This window comes from Fringilla coelebs (genome assembly GCF_963513975.1).
Source record: "Fringilla coelebs genome assembly, chromosome: Z".
Classification (NCBI taxonomy): domain Eukaryota; kingdom Metazoa; phylum Chordata; class Aves; order Passeriformes; family Fringillidae; genus Fringilla; species Fringilla coelebs.
In genome coordinates this window covers 28,290,606-28,310,090 of record NC_140031.1, presented here as the reverse complement: position 1 = coordinate 28,310,090, position 19,485 = coordinate 28,290,606, and the positions used below count along the sequence as shown (strand labels likewise).

The window sequence follows — 19,485 nt, the reverse complement described above, 5'->3', positions numbered from 1 at the left end:
AACTGATGTATTTATCAAACTGAATAAGTAGCAAACAGAAAGTTTTTTCTTTCCAACGCATGCTTGGTTTCATAAGAAATTAAGAATACAGGAAAACATGCCAGAAGTACACTGCTATAAGACAACAACAGAAACACAATTCTAATAAAATAATTTTTCGGACAATAGAGGCACTTAACACAACTGTAAAACTTATTTATGGATTTGTTTTTTAACTGAAAACCAACAGACACACCTATTTTCAGCTGAGGATGCAATTTACCCACTTTGTATGTTCCTTACTCTCAAGCATAGAATACTACATGAAAAAATACACTGCAGTGCAGGAAGGATGCTGCATTACTCAGTATTCTTTCTGTACCCTGTATGTAAGTTGCTTCAAATTAATTCACAGTTCCATTATACTAATTATCAGTTTTGGCAATAATCTCTAATTTCCTGAGGTAATTGAAAATTAATTTCAAGACTAAGAATTAGTTTAAAAACCCCACGAAAAACACAAACCACCCACCCAAACCCTCACATACAAAACATATTTAAAAGTTAATTAAAAAGCAAGCAGCTAAAAGTGCAAAGACACAACAGTTAATTACTACAAACAGACAGGAGTAAATAATATTCACATCAGTGATTATGCGAACAAATAAACAGAGGTTAACTAGCCAATGCTAAAAAATACAGTATACCCTAAAAGCAGCTGGAAAATTCCAGAAATAAAAGTAGCTCACCGGGATATTGTTTTGGTGTCAGTTCCAATTTATGAGAAAACTGCATGGCGCCAGTGGTGGTATCTATTGTATAAACTTGCACAGAGCCACTGGAAGACATGACACATGCTTTAGATTACAGACCATTTGGATTTCTTATCAGTTTCAAGTGGCTAAGAAAAGATGCTATTTCTCTCACTAGTAACAAATTTATCTGGAACAGACATGTTGCATCAAGTAATAGTCAAAGAACTTTATGAAGCAAATTTCTAAGATGCTTTCCAGAAGGCATAAGAGGACCCAAAACACCAGCCCTAGAATAATCAATACACTGAAACTACTTCATTCTCTTAAAATACATGTACATACAGTCCACATACATTTATGGCTTCCAACTGCCAGACAATCCATGAGGGAAGGCAGTATTTACTCAGTGACAAAGTTTCATCAGAGATGTACTAAGGCATACCATGATCAGTAAATTAAAGTAACTATTCCTGCTTCAGAGGAAACACCAACACCCTGTATAGTTACTAAAAACAAGAATACTAGTTCTTAAGAGGACAGATGAAAAATAAACCAGATTATTTAAAATGTTCTAAAACAAAACCCAAGTAAAACACAATCAAAGAAAACAAAAAGTTGCACTCTAAGGCCAGCTTAAGCAGTATTATACAGGAGGGACTTGAAGGAGCAGTATGCAAAATATCACAACTAAAAGCACTTCTGCAACATTTAATTTACAAATATTCACAGTTACTCAAACAGGCAACATTTTTCTTGACCAAATCATGACTGCATTGAGCATTTTCTCAGTTGAGTGTGAAGTGCTGATTCTTGTCCAATATTACTATGATTAACTACTTAAAACTGACTTTGTAATCCTGCTTTGAGATTAGCTGGAATTGCAGCACTTTCCAATCCTTGCTACTGACCCACCCACCTTTTAATTTTTTTTTCCCAGACCTGAACAGCAAACATAAATTTCAACTGCACTTCAAGTAAGCAATCATTTCTTCCCACCTCTCTCCTGCCTTCTTGACAGCACATTATGCAATCTCCAGGCAGACTGATTATTTTCATCTTTACAGTTCTTGCAACCCAGCTTAGTAAGAAGTAACTACTAATTCAGCTTTATAATGAAACAATCTCCCCCTGCTCTGAACCAGCCTTAAAGAACTTACTTGGCACATCCAAACGCCATTAGCCTGTATTTGTTATTCACTGCCACACAAGTTCCATCAACTACATCTTGTGCCCAAACACCATGGAGCTGCTGCAGAGAAAGAAAGTCAGAAGATGTTTTGTTAAATAGTGCTTTTATTAATAACAGTCAGATTCTATCCATGTCCACCATACTACGCATCTGTCAGTTGACCTTCATGATCTCAAAATTTCGTTAATGTCAAGATCAATTGACATGGCTCAAACAAATAAAATCCAGTAAATACAAAACTGGTTTTATTCTTCTTCATATAAATTACAGAAAGATATCAGTATGTAAGAAAACTGTTTATAAGATCTCTTAATAACAAAATAAATCAATACCTGTAAGACAAAAAAAGTCCCTAACACTGCCTGGGGAAAAAAAAAAAGGTAGATGGTACTAAGAATGAAGAGAGAAAGAAAAACAGGAAAGAAAGTTTCCACCTGCAACAGCTGAGATCACAGGTATTTTAAGTGGGTGAAGGAATCTGACATCAATGCATTCTTTTCAGTATTCTATAATTAAAACACAGATATTTAACAAAAAAATGTAATAGTTTTTAGGCTGAATTACATGTAAAAAAACACCTAACTTGGAAAAGATTCCTGTAAAAGAAATTCTTAAGTATGCTTGTCACTATGAGAAAGAGATAGACTTGACAAGAACTAAATCCTAGACATAGTACTTATGATAGTTAGCCATAGGAGAAACCACTTCCTGTCATCCCACTTGTAACTTCTAACAGGAAGTCTGTTGGTCTGACACAATAAGACATGGTCTATAATGACAATTTCAATGAATAAATGAAAGTTAAATTTATTATCAATTATGGCCTCCCAGTGGTACCAACCCTATTAAAATCTAGCTCAAATTATGCTACAAAATGCAGTCTTGTTCTTATGTCATCTCTTAAGCAGATATTAAATTTTAGTTTCTTTGTAGTTGAACAGAATTTAAAGTAGAAAGCCAACTGAAATGCAGAAACCAAGGAAAACACATTTATTGTGCATGGTAGAAATGCTAAAGGAAACACACCTCAGCAGTGAATCTACTTGACATCGGTGTAATGAAGCCAACTCTGCCATCATTAAAAACAACAGCAAAGCCATCAAGAGTGGCACAGTATTCCATATCTCTGATGTAAACATCTTCAAATCCCAAAAGTGAACCTGCTGAGAAAGTATGAGCAATTTAAAAATATGTGAACACAGAAATATTGCAATTGAACAGACATTTCAGATGTTTACTTATTACTTCAAAGAGAAAACCTAATTTAAACAGGCTATTTCATTCCCATTTAGAAATGGCAGAATTTTCCCATCTCTGCGTAAGAACAGAGAGAATATTTTATATTAGATGGTATGTCACCAACAGGTAACTATTGTAAGCAACAGAATCCCTAAGACCTACCTCGAGAAGACTGCAGATCTACAGAAAACGGAACTGTACATAGGTTGATGGCCTTCCTCCCATTGGTCATACCATCCCAGTGAATGAGATGGAGAAATCCATCAGCAGTAGCCACAAGTAGATCTTCTAACATGGACTGCAAACTAATTAAAGATATTTGTTAATCCCTAAAAAAAACTTCATCTCAAATCAATGTCACAGAAGTATCAACTAATGTCATAAACACTGTATTACTGCCTCTTGTACCAGCAACTGCATTGTAAAGTTATACGTGAGTTACAAACATGTACCACGCTGACAAAATATGGTATACACCTCAACTTCTCTCCAGCAATCACTGTTCATGAACAGGTCTGTACTGTTAGAGTAATTGCTTAACTGGGATACTAACTGCTGAAGATCTTTCCAATACTTTTGACTAACCATAAGACATTGCTGCCAACAATCAATTATTCATCTATGCCAGAAAATTAACAATACTGCCTAGGCTGTAAATAATTCAGATTACATTTTAATCTGTGGTTGGAACAAAATGATGAAGGAGAAATTAGACTCCTTCTAAATCCTTCCTTAAACATTCCCAAAATCCTGACAACTACTGTTAATCTACTTGCATTCAAAGTTTTTTCCAGTATATACTGCATGTCTTCCAACATCCATTTTGTCCTAAGGAGCCTCTTCCCAAACTTCACTTTGTTATTTTTCCACCTCCTCCAATGCTATGAAGTTTCACCAACTTTTCATGCATACTTATTAAGCAGGTTCAAAATTTCTTTATAGGACAGGCCATCACCACAAAAAAGCAAGTGGTAAAGAAAAAGGACAAACATGGACTTCTGAAGGCATCTGGAAAAATGCTAAAATGCTGCATATAGTTTTGCTCTAATGATCAACACCTCCATGGAATCCTTAATACACACTTGGAGCTGAAGGACAAACTCATTTATAGCAATACACAGTAATACTGAGCATACTACATACTTCTATATGCCGAAAATATCAGTATAGTCAAGCACAGAAAGAATTCTTATACAGCAATTTCCTTTTTAACCTCCTCAGACTTACTAGTTGCTAATAGTAGCTTACTAATACTAGTCCTTACTATTAATAAGCCTAAAAACTTACTAGAAGCCTTTTCTTCATCCAGTCTTCCCTTCACTTTTTAAAAAGTATTGAAACATATGGAAAAATTCTCAAGATTCAATTAATGAGCATACCTTGTGATAGAGGCTTGCAAGTCCAGCACTTTTTTCATTTCTAGATTTAATGAAGGAGCACATTGTTCTTCCTTATAATGTGGGGTTCCCTTCAGATGAGGGCTTCCTCTAAAATACAAAAGAAATATTTGAATTAAAACAGGTTGTCCTTCAAAAGACACAAGAGTTACTGACTTACATTCCTTTCTCCCCCATATACATATATGTGTATGTTTATATGTGTGTGTTTATATATATATACATATATACATACACACACATACATATATATATATGTGTATGTTTATATGTGTATGTGTATATATGTTCCCTGAAGCAAATTAACTAGTTTTTAACCTAAGACCTACTAAGAAGAGATGACTGAACACTGATTCCGTCCCTTTAAATAGACCATAACCAAATATCAACTTCTAGATGTAGAAAGCTTCTTATTTTTAGATTCCTCATTTTAAATTTCACATTCCATTGATTATGTCACATCATTATATATTACTATACAGCATGATGAAAGTATTCCTTATTTATTTGAGTTATCAGATGTGCCATGGGCTTTTTAAACTTTTTTTTAATAAAAACTGACCTACAGTTGTAAGTATTGTAACATCCAGTTTGTTTACCTAATGAGCATTATGCTAGTAAGCAAAGCAAACTATGAATGCAACAGGCATTGCAGACAACTTAGAATTTGTAGTAACTTCAATAGTCAGAAACAATAGATAAGTACAGATTCATGTAATCTTTACCTGTATTTTAACTGACAGAACATTTATTTTAATTTACATCAGAGTAGCAAATACAACTGCCTAAGACATGGCAGAAACCAAAGCAGATTTAGAGCTTTAGAGAAGTTTGACAGAACAAGGATACATCAATCTCTTTCCTGTTTTATCTCAGTAGGTATCAAGTTCCTTAATTCATACTATTTTATAGTAATGCCATACTCATATCTGTTATTCTTTGATGGGCACTATACCTTTCCTTGCATAGTAAGGACAAAGATATATGCCAGCTAAGGTAAGACCAAGGTAACTTTTGTCAATCTGGATTTAGTAGATGGAAGTAGTATCATTTTTCCAGAACAAAACTATGGTGGCTGTGAAGAATTACATCGAAAAATGAGAAAAAAATTATTTTAAGATTAGTAAATCTACCACCAAAAGATCTGCAACTTGTATAAATTTAAATTATGAGAATGTTTGGTTTGCTTTTAGAAAAAAAATTAATTGTAAAAGGTGGCTGTCTTAGGAAAGACCTAGCCCTTCATGTAAGCTAGCTATCATGGACTGACAGGAACCCTGAAAAAACCAGTAATTTCTTTTTCTAATAATACTAGCTTGGTGGGGTTGTTGTGGTGTTTTTTAAAATGTATAAATCCCCAGACAGTGGAGATAGTGTGGACATACAGTTCCTGAGAGAACACTCCCAAACTAGATGAAATTACTCTGGTTTATCAACAATCAGTGGTACAACTGAATTGTGCAAGCAAGTGAATAAAACTGAGATGAAAGGGTTGAGTAATTCAGAAATTTTACTGTTACATAGGTATGAGACACAACAAAACATGTCTGTTTTAACTGACCTAAGTACATAACCAAATGTAAACTAAATGTTTCTGCACAGGGCAAGCTACAAAGCCAGAATAGTAACAACAACATGGTTTAAAAGACATGTTTTGCAGGAAGAAAAATTTCAAGTCTCCACCTAGGCTAGCTTTTTTTCCTTTCAACACCTTTGATAAAAAAATAGCTTGCAAGAATATTTGAATATTTTCAGTTTCACAAGCTAGTTTTAGTGAACTGGTCACCATCAATGGCACCTTATCTTTTCCACTGGGGCACTATCATTTCTGTCCCAAAAAGGCTTCTTTTATCCCTCTTGCAAGAGGCCAATCCACACAGAGCTGAGGTACGTCACTTTGACTGAAACTCCAAAAATGCCACTATTTCAACTCATTGCCTGTGATTTTGTCTAATTCATGAATTCAAAAAGAAAGCCCTAGTATGGGTGCAAAGGAGGTGCTACCAAAAGTACACTCTGTTCATATAGCCCACATCTGCATGAGTCAGCCTTACTGGCTGAGTTCCTTTGACCTTTGAACGAAGAATGCACACAGATGACTGAAGCAGGAAAGAATGTTTGGTCTGGGTTGCCACATCAGCATCTGCTATAGCTGCAGCCAAACTTTAAGTAACTCACTTTTGCACAAGAATTGAGACAAACACATTCCAGCTGCATGTCAAATCAAATATAATCATTGCTATTTGCATGGCATCTGTTAATGTACCTGTGAATAAATCTCTTAAAACTCAGAACAGAGGAAAATCTGCAACTCAAGAAAAACTGAAATATGGAAAGATTAGGGATGCTGTTTTTAAAAGCCCCACCACACCAAACTTAAAAGCATCCTAAATTCAAGAAAGAGGCAGCACCATCCAAAAGCAGAGTCAGATAGACTCTTCAAATGGTAGGAAGAATTTCTTTTGTTATCTGAAATGGTGGGAAGTGCAGGGAGGAAACAGGACACCAGCCAGCTAATTTTTCTAGGTGCACAGTACTGCATTTACGGCCTCCACTAACTGCACAACAGTTAAGTCATACAACATAATACACGGATGAATTTGTCACTGCTACCAAAGGCATCTAAAAAATACTTAAGAAGTTAATTATAGCAGAATCTGAAAGCGTGTACTTAAGGGTTTCTTTATAATTGCAATTAAGGTATACAACATATACTATATTTAAGTCTGTTCTAAGTTTTCAAAAATAATGTCCACTGTTTTCTGCTTAGTAATGAAGAATTCTAGTTTGGAGACAGAATTAGCATTAAATTAATATTTAAGTTTCCACTGTACTATTTGGGGTAATCACAGTAATATAGTTGGCAGTTATTGCTGGATAATAGTCTAGAAAAATTCAGAAATGCTCTCAGAGTCAGAAAATAAAGTACTTCAAAAATACTGTGGCTAATGGTAAACAATATATTACTTAAAAAATCAACCAAACAAAAAACAAGGCAGTTGAATCCATTCTCACTAGCTAAACCATGCAAGTAATGAGAAGTAATGGAGACATTTCATTGAAAAAAATAAGAAAGACTGCAGACACTTAAAAGTTATTTCTAGAACAATTGTTTGATACAAATAAGGTAAAATATTTTTATACTACTTTTGGGCTATGATCTTCTTAGTTGTTCCTGATAAAATTACTTCTTCAGTAGTACTTGGCATGGGAGGGAAGGGACAAGAAGAAGATTAAAAATCATGATGCTTCAGCTATTAATGGCAATATTTATATGACAAAAGCAGGGCAGCGTTTCTAAAACTATTTATATCACCAATAAGTTGTTCTCCTTGAAGGCAAGAAGGAAAAAAACCTGACACCAGTGATTATCGTTGCATTAGCACAATTACAGAATGTTTACTAACCATTTTACAATGGTTCATGTGAACACTTCAGTTAATGTTTACATTGAAAAGCTGAGAACTTCATTTTTTTACACCTGATTCAAAGAGCCTGCATCAACATCTGTGAGATTTGGTTTTCATGCATCTAGCATCCTTTCACTCCTTAAACCTGCATCTCTCTACCACACACTGCAGGCAGTCACCAGCTGAGGATTAAATACATCTGACTGGATGCAGAGATGTATTCATACAGATTGGCAATAGCTGCCCCAACAAAATTAAAGTGAGTTTATGGTAACAATTATGAAGAATATGTGCTTAGAAAGGTAGTTCTTAGTACAGCATTTACTACACAATTAGGTAGTAGCACATTTCTGCAGTTTGAGAAAAGAAACAGCTAGCTAAATTGTTTATAAAAAAGCTAAATTGTTTACTAAATAAGTACTTCAGTTGCAAAGATTTCTTGACAACAGTTACAGAACCACAGAATTACTGGGTTTGAGGAAACCTTTAAGACCATTGAGTCCAAACCATGCCCTAGTACCTCAACTAAACCATAGCACCAAATGCCACAACCAGTCTTTTTAAGCACATCCAGGAATGGTGACTCCACCACCTCCCCAGGCAGACCATTCCAGTACTTTATCACTCTTTCTGTAAAAAACTTTTTCCTGATATCCAACCTGTATTTCCCGTAAATTCAGAGGTTTAAACCTCTTGAACCACCATCAAGAATTTGCAAGTGCGATAATGGTTAATAGAAGTTTTTCAGCTAATCTAGTTTTAAAAATACATTTTCCAACTAATGCTAAAATCTTACAGGGAAAACCACAATTGTAAAGTTCAGCAGAAGCTTATTGCTGAGCAAAAATTACCTAGTAAGTTAATTAACCGTACACCTCATTGATTACCCTTGCAGAGTTTGAAGTTCAAAACCTTTGTACATACTAATCTTCAGTCATTGAATCAGGAAGAAAATGTCCACTGATGAGGTAATTTATGGCACCTATAAACCATCAGGCTATTGGAAAGGTGATAGCTTTACAAAATGCCAGAAAGATTAAGACATGAATAGAGTAACCAGGTATATAAGCAACAATACAGGTTTGAAAACCATCATATGAACTAGTTTCCTCACAAATTCATACTGGCTAGATAACAACTAATTTTTAAAGCACTTTCAGAGATTTAATAATCTACACCATTGAAGTCTCATTCTAAGTTTACACAACATTCTTATCACTCCCCAAATGCAGGCTTCACTTGAGGTTATGAAGAAACCTGACTCAAAAGACTCTCCAATTACCACATTTAGTTAATTAGTCCTGAAAAGTTTTTAGATTTTTGTCTTTTTTGAAAGGCAAAAATATTCCCAGCACTAAGTCACACATGCTCTTCAAGTGAAAAAACTTCAGTTACTCTCCCTGGCAAACCTCTAAACAGAAACAACAACCAAATCAGTAGAGAGAAGCCCTCACTCTGATGGTGTTACTTACCTCTTTACCTCTTTAAACATAATAATAGTTATAAAAATTCCTTTGGAAACTCCTCAAAAAATTACTACTATACCTTGCCACAGCTTACAAAACTGCAAATTTGCTTCTATGCATGGTCACTTTTCTTAATCAATCACAGGAAGAGATAAATTGTATTTTAAAATGCTACAATCTTACCTTACGTACATTATTTTTCATGTTTTGTCTTGTATTTACTTTAGGAATTGGGTGGTAAAACCAGACTGAACTAACTGAAGCAGGACTTTGTACTTCTGCTCACTGTAGGAAAATATCCCAGAATGTGGGCTAATGGCCAATACTGATTCTCTTCCAAATCTGCTCTGAACTGGAGCAAAGCATCCAAGAGCTGGAATGAAACTGCTGGGTACTCTGGCTTAATTTTAAAAAACGAAACACCATACAATTACTGCTTTCTTTCCCCTGTTTTTAATCTCACAAATTAAGGAGGATACTGTAAGTTTTCACTAAGCATGAATGACAGTTCACTCCAAGAACAGACTGGCAATTCCTAGCCAAATATCAACAGTGCCAGAAACATTTTCTTTGACAGAAAAACTACATTCCTAAAATATTACAGTATGACAAAAAATACCAATGGATTCCAGCAATAAAAATGAAAAGTTTCCCTTTTTATATATAAATATTCACATGTTGCACTTATGGCATGAACATTTATTTTATCACCTAAGTCTAGTAACAGGTTTTTACATATAATATGCATAATATTGAACAGGTTAGTTGACTAACTCTTACCATACCTACATGAGTAGATTTTATATAGATTAAATCTCTAAAGGTATAAAATAGTGTTTAAGACTAAACCTTCTTAAAGTATTTAACATATTCTTAATTTCGTAAGAGCTATGTCCTCAGTTACAAATACAAGCTTCAACATATTTGTGTGCTCCAGCCACAAATGTTAATTTTGGATTTTAGTACTTCCATTAAAACACCGAATTTCAGAATATAAAGACCATTACAATTGGTTGATATGAAAAGGAGACAATAATGTGAAATGTGCATTTTTAAACAGGAAATCAATTTTCCTAGGCTCTGATTCTGTCTGACTTAAAACAAACAATAGCAGGGTGCAAGGGAAGTTCACTCAACCTTTCTTTACAAAATCTCTGTATTTCATAATATTGAAAGATAAGGAAAAGCAAAGACTGGCATTCAAACAGGATGGCATCTTTGCCTCAATTCACACGTTAGCTCTTTTACTAAATGTGTGCTGATTAGATTGAGAAAAAAAAGAGAGACACGGCCCTGAAAAAAAATCATCCTGAGATTAGATATACTAGAATGCATATTGAGTTACTAACAGCATACGTGTTTCTATCACTTCTCATACAGTTTTGTTTTGCTTTCCACATTGAAGCATTATGTTTAAGCTGGACCAATAAAAAATTTTCATAAGTGCAGCTACAGTTTACACAACAGCTGTATGCTAGAATAGGTCTGTTAACACACCAGATACAGGCAAGCTCTTCTGGTCCATGTTGCCCAACAGGTACATATAGTAACAACTCTGTATAAAAGTAACTATAAATTGGAAGGACCGTTTTCTCCACAAACATCCCTCTCCCACACAGACAACTGATGAGTGATTCTGACTTTCAGCAACTCACTTGATCCTTGTCTTCAAATCAAAGCTAAACTATTATCAAGCAAATTTTAAAGCAGTTATTTAAAAAGTACTAATACCACATGAAGTCACTTTACTTCAGTTACCAGTGTCCCAATCTTGAAGACTGCAAAAAACTAATGAAATCAAGAAATGATCTATCATACACCCAGTACCTGCTTTTCTGACTACCAACTTTTTCTTTAATTTATGGTAAAATATGCACATTTTGTTTAAATGAGAGCTAAACTGACAAAACCACAACCATTCTCAATATTTTCACCTGCATGTTAACAAACCTAGCTGCAACTTCAGCTTCAGGATACTGACTAAATTGGGAAATTTTGCACTAGACCAGTATTTTGGCGCAGCTAAGGATGTTATTGGTGTATATTCCCAGCACATGACCACCTTGTTATATTGACATGCACAGCGTAAGAATTCTGTTCAAGAAGTTGTATTAAGAGGGTTTCCCCTTCTCATTGTAGTCATGACATTGAAATTTTGTATTTCTGCCAGAACTGGCCACCATTATTTAAAGAAAAGCTACTAAAGCACAGGCTTCATTCTGCTTACAGAAAGTAGATTTGGGCACTTAATAAACATTAAGAATTAGTAATAATTTTAAAAAGTAGAACATGACTGAACATTCATCTCAGTTTTTACTGACTTGTTTCCAGCAGCTGTCTGTCACTTCACTAATGCAAGGACTCCCTCATACTTTTTCCAAAAGTCATCACCCTCTCTCACTTTGCCCAGCACAGGTAAATAATCACACAAGACAGAGCTGGAAGAGTCCTAATTAATATATCCATGACTGTAAAAAGGTTCCAAGCAATTGCTTTACCATGAATCATAAGATTTATACAAGTATCACTGAAAGGCCACTTCATATTTTTCAACTTCTAAGTGTAGCTACGCGGTGCTACTTCAAAGTCACCATTTCCTAATGTCAGCCTTTTATTAAAGGCCAACTCGCAAAATGAGCTACTAGAATCCAGGGCAGGGGACAGGGAGGGTTAAAAAAGGGAGATAGGCAGGTTTAGTTCCCCCATCAGGTCAACAGCCCAACTACTTAAGGCACAGCTGCATAATCACTGCTGCCAACAGAGAGGAAGGAGCCAAGAACACACTGTTACAGGGGGGGAAAACAGTAAGATGTCCCCCTTCAAGCATGACGCAAGTCACATACAAGGCCTTTCACTCATCTATAATGGCCTCAGAGTGAAGAAAACTAATTTGGTATTGTTAAGCCCAGCAGAAGTGAAATCCAACCATTTCAATGAAATAATGCCTTTGGAAAATGAACATATGCCCAAATAAAGATAAAAGTTTCAATTCTAGCTTTTGGTCTCATTTGTCAGCTTGTTCATTTTAGATTGAAGGTTTTTTGTTTGATTAACCCCTGCCAAGTATTTGCTCTACAATGTAAATTCGTGAGACTGCCGACAGGCAGTGCACTGCATCTGCACCTGCAAAAGAAGTTCATTCCATTTTAGTAACTTAAAGAATCATTTGACATTAATCACAGGGGGCACAATTCATCCAAAAATGCCCGTGTCTTTCTTTTGATCTAATATAATCAGAACAGTAATTTTATTTAGGTTTTCAAAATTGAGGGCTAAGTATAGACAAGCTAGTAATCCCAGTAAATTCAGTGAGATCATCATCTTCTTAAAGGTAAGCACAGACATTAGTCTTAGGAGACTGTGAGCAACCTATTATAAACACACTAGGGACAAATACCTTGTCTTACTCATCTATGCAATTTGCATTATAGTCCTTTTTGGGCTACACAAATGTATTTTAAAATCCTGATTGTTCAACACACAACTAACAACTGAAACATGCATTTTCAGTTCAACAATTCATATCAATTACTACAGGTTTATAAAAGTTTTATAGAAGTTTATAAAAGTTAGACTGGTTAGTCCCTAATGGCTTAATAGGTATTTTCAAGCCTTCCTACAAGTGATATTCTGAGCAAACTTTCCAAAGCTTCTTTTTCAACTTTTACTGTGTTTTTTATATGTAATTCCATACGTTTTCAGATTTTGCCAATTAAAGCACCCCCCAAACTTTTCAAAAAGAACAAGAAAAACTCACAATAAACTAATGCTTAGTTTTTTCTGCATTATGTAATGTACAGACAAGGATATACTACCACTTTATTTATTTGGACAAGTTGCAGCAGCAGGCTGTCTGCCTCTTCCCCTGATGACAGTAAGCCAGATGTGAAGAGTCAGTTTGAAAACTGCTATTCAGTTCTCCAAAGAGGCAAATAAAATAATATAACTTGTCTACATTAGTCTTAAGTTTCTGGAAAAAAGAAAAGTAAATTGCAACAATAAATTCCAGTTAATTCCAGAGATTTGATGGCTATTTCAGAGGTCAAAAGTTGGATTATAGCCATAACACACAAAAAAATTTCTAGTCAATAAAGGAAAATTCATTTTTAAATAATTTACTACCTGCTACATCATTTCTTCCTACACATATTTGTGAAAGAAGACAGATTTTGAATTTAAATACTTTTGAAAACCACCTTTATTTTCTTTTAATGTTCATGGTTTAACAGTTACATTGAAAAGAAAAAGAAGTCCAAATATATTCCTCTTACATGACATCTTAGGTTATCCAACACCCCTCAGAGATGACCACATGGGAGATCCATGATTCATCTTTAACTCTTTTATGAATACGAAAAAAAATAAACTGACTAGTATTATTATAATGATGAAGATATATAGGGAGATATATTTAAAAAAAAGTTTCTAGCCAATTAGAAATAGTGAGTGTGCCAAAATGTGCATGGACAAATTCAATCCAACCCATGACTACAGATTCTGCCTATCTAAACATATAGGCACGTACACATATACTCCTCAAAGTTTTAATTTGTCCTAGCCATTTTCCAATTTTGTAAAATCCAAAATCAACTAAGTCAACCACAAACACAACCAAAATACAGTCACATTTTAAACATGTAAGATGTATTCTGTCATTCACAATCAGGAAAATAAGATAAAACTGACAACATAACACACTGCACCAAAAATACTTGCACATTCTTACTAAAAAGTATCCATTTCCTTTCAAAACTACTGGGATTTTATTCCCTGTTTTGTAAAAAAAAATCTATAAGTTATGAAAACATAACTTAGACAGGATCTATTTTTGAGTTGTACCTTAATAGTTCCTAAGACATGTGATTTTTTCAACTGAGTTATTCAAAAGGCATCATTAAATCTTGTTGCAGATCATGAACCCAAAAAGTTATAAAATTAGGCTTTACCTGCTATTAAGGCTTTAGAGAGCTTGTAAGAAGGACCTAAGGAATCACACCAGCACACAGCAATCTACTTGAACACAACTTTTCCCCTACACTGACTCTAACTCATAGAAATGATGGTTCACATACTCATGAAGTGTTAAAACATACTCTGTAATGAAGTATCTTTTGTCATAAAAACTGCTTAGAAGTTGTCTAGTCATATTTTTTCACACTGTGAGGATGCAAAGTTTAAAATACTTACTTAGGATATATTGGCTCATAAAGATACTTGTCTCTTGCTGATGGGATTTCAAAAAATAAGATGTATCCATTTGCAGTCTGAAAGAGAAGTACTGGTAAGATAAATATCTAGTCTCAGTGTGAGTAAAATCTGTTAGTCGCATGTGACTTCTATGTATGTCTCATATATTGAAATCAAATATACATTCATTCAGACATTTAAAATACTGTGTGTTTATATTAATTCCAAATAAAATCCATACCTACCCTTGAAGTCAAGTGAATAGACTAGGCAGGAGATTGAAAAACAGAAAAACAATTATGTTTATGCACCAGTCCATCAGAAATTTTCCTCTAACTCATACAAACCTATAAAACCTGACAACTATTTCAGATCTTAGAATCTGGGCACATAATTCCTATCAACTACATGAATTAACACAGAAAACAGAGTAGAAGGTAGGAAGTATCTGAATAAACTCTCCAGATGTTTGAACACAAACAGACACTACTGGATGCAAAGAGTTTAGGCACTGCCACTGCCTCTCAGTGTTGGTCATCCATGTAGTTTCCTCACATCACTTATCTTTAGCTATCACAAAGCCTGTAATAATTCAATCCCAAGCCATGTTCTGTCATTCTCAAAGAATGACTTCATACTATATACAGGGAACAAATACAAATAATATAGTTACATGATGTTCCAGTCATACCTAGAATCTGCTTGCATAAGCATGAAACAAGTAGGTGATCAATAATGTTATGTGTGCAAAGAAGTGTTATTTATTTACAGCATGAATTTATTCTCCAGGCAAATTGGTAAATGCGTTTTGGTTAAATAGCATTTCCATCCAATTATTTTAATATGGGCTGGGCACGTATCCAAAGCAATGGAGACAAAAAGCGCTGAAAAGAATGGTTTCACATTTCTTTGCAAGACTGGTTTCCTTTTCTTTGAATAAAGCAACACTCTTGTTAGCTTAGTGTTTCATTTCATAGATGCCATGGCTTTCCTCAGTCAAACATTTTGCTTTACAAAACTTGTGTTTTGGCTTTGAATTCCAAGAAACACTATTATTCTCATTCAATGCCAGTATCTTTTTCAAGCAAGAATAAAATCTGAACCATAATGGTGAGCTTGAGGCAGGGTGACAATAAATGGAAGCTTTTCTGTGTGCTGTAATATCATGTTCAGGTATTATGTGGTAAAGACACGTGTTCATTTCTAACATCTTTACAGGTTCCTTCCATTACATCATTAAATATTTAACCTCGAAGTTACCTTATCCTGGAAAGAACAGTAAAACAATACTGTGAAGTACCTTTATCCTGATATTAAGGTACAAAGGGCCTTACTGAACACTATTCAAACCACAAAGTTGCTATTGTTACAGGTTCGTTTCTAAATAGAAACCTCAAATTCCATGAAGAGGGGGATGAAATGTAGAAGCATTCAAGCAAAGACTTCTGGCAAATTGATCATATTAATTTAGAGAGGTCTCATTGCTTTAAAATTGTATGAGTGAAACTTACTAAATAAATAACCATCACTGTCATCCATTCCCTGATCATTCTAATCTTTGACAGTCAGAAGTATAAACACTGAGAATCTTGCCAGGGATTTCATAACATGGTTTCTTGTATGCTACCATGTTTCATAAAGCTCTCTCTGCCTTAGCTGTGAGAATGCATGCTGAAGAGCAGTTGTATTGAAGGACTGCCTGTAACATGGGAAGGACCAAAATACCTCCTATACTTCTCCATAATGAAGCATCTTGACCCAATTCGTAAGTTTGATTTACTACTAGAATTAGCTACCTTGGATGTATGTACTAATCTCAACAAAAAGTAGTATTTCCTAGTAACACTGGAAAAATCACAAAGGCAGTAATATGAAAGAAGAAACTAAAAAATATAAGGGGAAAAAATAAGATCTGCCTAGGAAATGTGCCAACAGTTTAGCAAGAGAAGATACCAGTAGAAAAAGAAGTTAGAATTTCTAGGGGATGGTGACACTGTGAAAACTGCTTAAGCTTGTTTAACTGCATACCTTTACAGTTACTTGAGGTATGGTATAAAGCTTGATATGCTGGCCCAAAGTCTGCCTGCAGAAAAATAATATTTACTTCAAAGCATATGCTGTGATTTGTTTTCATAAAGACACCTTGAATATTTGGGCTGTCAAAAACAAAAAACGTGGTGTATCACTGGTATGGTGAACATAAAATTCAGACTACACTCCCCATGATGATGTCATTTAAAAAAAAGCGGGGGGGGGGGGAGAAGGAATGTACCACTTTGCTAATAAGTACATAATAAGCCTTATGTTCACATTCTTAAAAACAAAGTTTTATTACAGAAAAGTACTACAACCATGTACTCATGAGCACAGGTAGTAATGGGTGAGAAACATCACCTAACTCAGCTTTCAAACTGAAATTTTCAGCTGTTGCACAGGACTTCTGCAATTAAGTGACGCTAACTCAGTTCAAAATGACTGAGTTTTTCATTAAAAACTTGCTTTGCCATTGCTCCTTCATTTGAATGTGTTAGTTAAGAAAAAAGAGAAAACTATTCACTTGGACAGAACTCTACTTGGTGTTGAGAGTATCACACATCTGCAGAAACACCTTCTTCATTAAAGCTCCAGAAACTGACTTTCTGTGCTGTCTCACTACAACAAAACCAGCAATACATGCTTGACTGTATCATTTATATACATACACCCAGGGATGAAATATCATCCTAAGAAACACAAGGAATATTAGAAACCTTATTATACTCATTATTTTATAAGCGATGGCCATTTTGAATTTTAATTCACAGAACATTAGCTTACAAACTGAGACTTTATGGGCATTTACATTTCGACACTATCTGCCAAAAAAACCACTGTACATTTAGTTGCAGAAATACTTTAAAGTCCAGTGACTGAAGTGGCAGAAACTAAAGCTAATCTGACTGTCAGCTGAACCACCAGGTCTCTTGAGCAAATGGATCACAGCATCTCAGAAAAAAACCCCACAATATGCAAAGTAATTGAATATAAAAATTCAAATTTCCTCTGAACTATTACATACAGGTTTAATTAAATTGTGTTTGGTGCAATATAAAACTGAAGAATTCTTTTTGATCCATAGCAAAATTACAGGAATCTTTCTGACTTTATTGGTAATTATTAGTACTCACTGAGAATATAATCTGGCACTAAAAGAAATACTTAACTTCATTGATTTAATCAGATACCTCTAGACAATTTTAACATTTTAGACTACTTACTTGCATTATGCAAAAGAAAACTGGACCACGCGAAGCTTAGCTGATTTATGATTATCATGATATTGCTAGAGACAATACCTACTCCATAAATCATCTGGTGTTTTCCACTAAGATAACAATATCTAATTTAAGACCTGGTCCTAAAGTTAAGACCTGACCAAAACACCAAGAGGATTCATATTGCAACTCTTATAAACTGTACTCCCACCTTTCTTGTGCTCACCTTGCACCTCAAACTTTAAATACTGCTGCTGAAATAGTCCAAAGTACTGTGAACACAGCACCAGCTATGAAACAAGACTTTATTTCCATGTGAGACAAGATCTCATCTCTAAGATTCTAAACAGAAGAGTTCATGTATCATTTATCACTGCCCTTGTTTCTGCGTTCTCCATGACTTATAATATTTTTTAACCACCAAAAGCCAGTACTAAGGCCACAGTTTCATCTCTTAAGACTCACCTTCAAACCCTATTTATCAAGTTAAACATGACTATGTTACCTAAGTCCACAATTATTTCTTTCATTCACATAACTTTACATTACCATATTATTTGTTACCAGATTACTAAAATAATGAGCTGTTCTACCACCCCCTTGCCAATATATCTAACCATTGTTTCAAGACAAAGAACCATAGTTCATTCTCACAGGAAAAATTAATGAATACTCCAAAAGAAAGCTTCTATCATCTAAAAAGTCCTTGGTACCATTATATATTTTCACAAGACAAGTATCAATTAAATGTATTTATGATCTGCAAGTTTCTATAAGCACAGAAATTTGTAACACAAACTTTTGTTTGCAATAGTTTAACCAGAGTAAGAAGGAAAAATTCTACTTACCGAAACAGCTATCATTGTGCTGTCAGGTCGCCATTCTGCTTGTTTATAAGGTCCAAACTGAGAAGCTGCTTTTGAAAGTTCCTTGTAGCTTACGATTAATACACTGGGCTGGAGGAAAAAAATATAAATGATTACATCTCATCTAGAAGGAATGGAATGTTTTATATACCTGTAAAGAACTATGTCTCCTTAAATAGCTAAAACATGTTTTCTTTGAAGGAGATTAAAAAATATGTATTTGACAATCCATTAGAAATAGTTGCTTTAAAGAAAGTTCATGGAGAACTGTTGCCACATTGTCATTCCTAATCTCACTCTTTCAAACCCAGGACATTTGAAGAAAATACTTAATTGCACAGTAAGGAGTCATTACAGAATATAGAAATAGTTTCAATTTAGATAAAGGGTAACTGATGCTTAAGATGAACAGGCACACCTCAAAGAGGCTCCTATAATGACAAGGACTGTCAAATTAATTAGGATGAAATATTCTATAGAATATTTGGTACAGACAATTTCCTTAGTTTCTACTAAAGGGGCAGGCCATTGTATTAAAGAGAATGATAATCAGGAAATTTGTTTTCTGGAACAGGTTGTCAGAACCTGCTGAAAATCCACCTCAAAAGTTAGCTGGAAGGATTTTGCAAGTAATGAGGTGCCCCCAATAGCACCTTTCCTTCTGGAAAGAGTGAAAAGCTCTGGGGTGATGAAGACCAGACAAAGCTACCATAGGCACTAAGCCTTCATCCCCTTTCACGAAT

At 34.7% G+C, this 19,485-nt stretch overlaps 1 protein-coding gene across 3 annotated transcripts in view; it reads right to left on the bottom strand.

Moving 5' to 3' along the window:
• RIC1 (RIC1 homolog, RAB6A GEF complex partner 1) overlaps positions 1-19,485 on the bottom strand; it is a 47,070-nt gene that overhangs the window by 18,347 nt on the left and 9,238 nt on the right. For 2 of the 3 annotated variants that reach the window (XM_084225952.1, XM_084225954.1), the window contains exons 2-8: positions 18,725-18,832; positions 14,623-14,699; positions 4,542-4,649; positions 3,325-3,467; positions 2,950-3,086; positions 1,892-1,983; positions 729-817 (exon numbers count right to left, since the gene is read on the bottom strand). In XM_084225952.1, coding sequence (XP_084082078.1) covers positions 729-817; positions 1,892-1,983; positions 2,950-3,086; positions 3,325-3,467; positions 4,542-4,649; positions 14,623-14,699; positions 18,725-18,832 — 754 coding nt within the window. The remainder of the gene's footprint in view (positions 1-728; positions 818-1,891; positions 1,984-2,949; positions 3,087-3,324; positions 3,468-4,541; positions 4,650-14,622; positions 14,700-18,724; positions 18,833-19,485) is intronic. The other variant, XM_084225953.1, reaches the window with a different exon arrangement.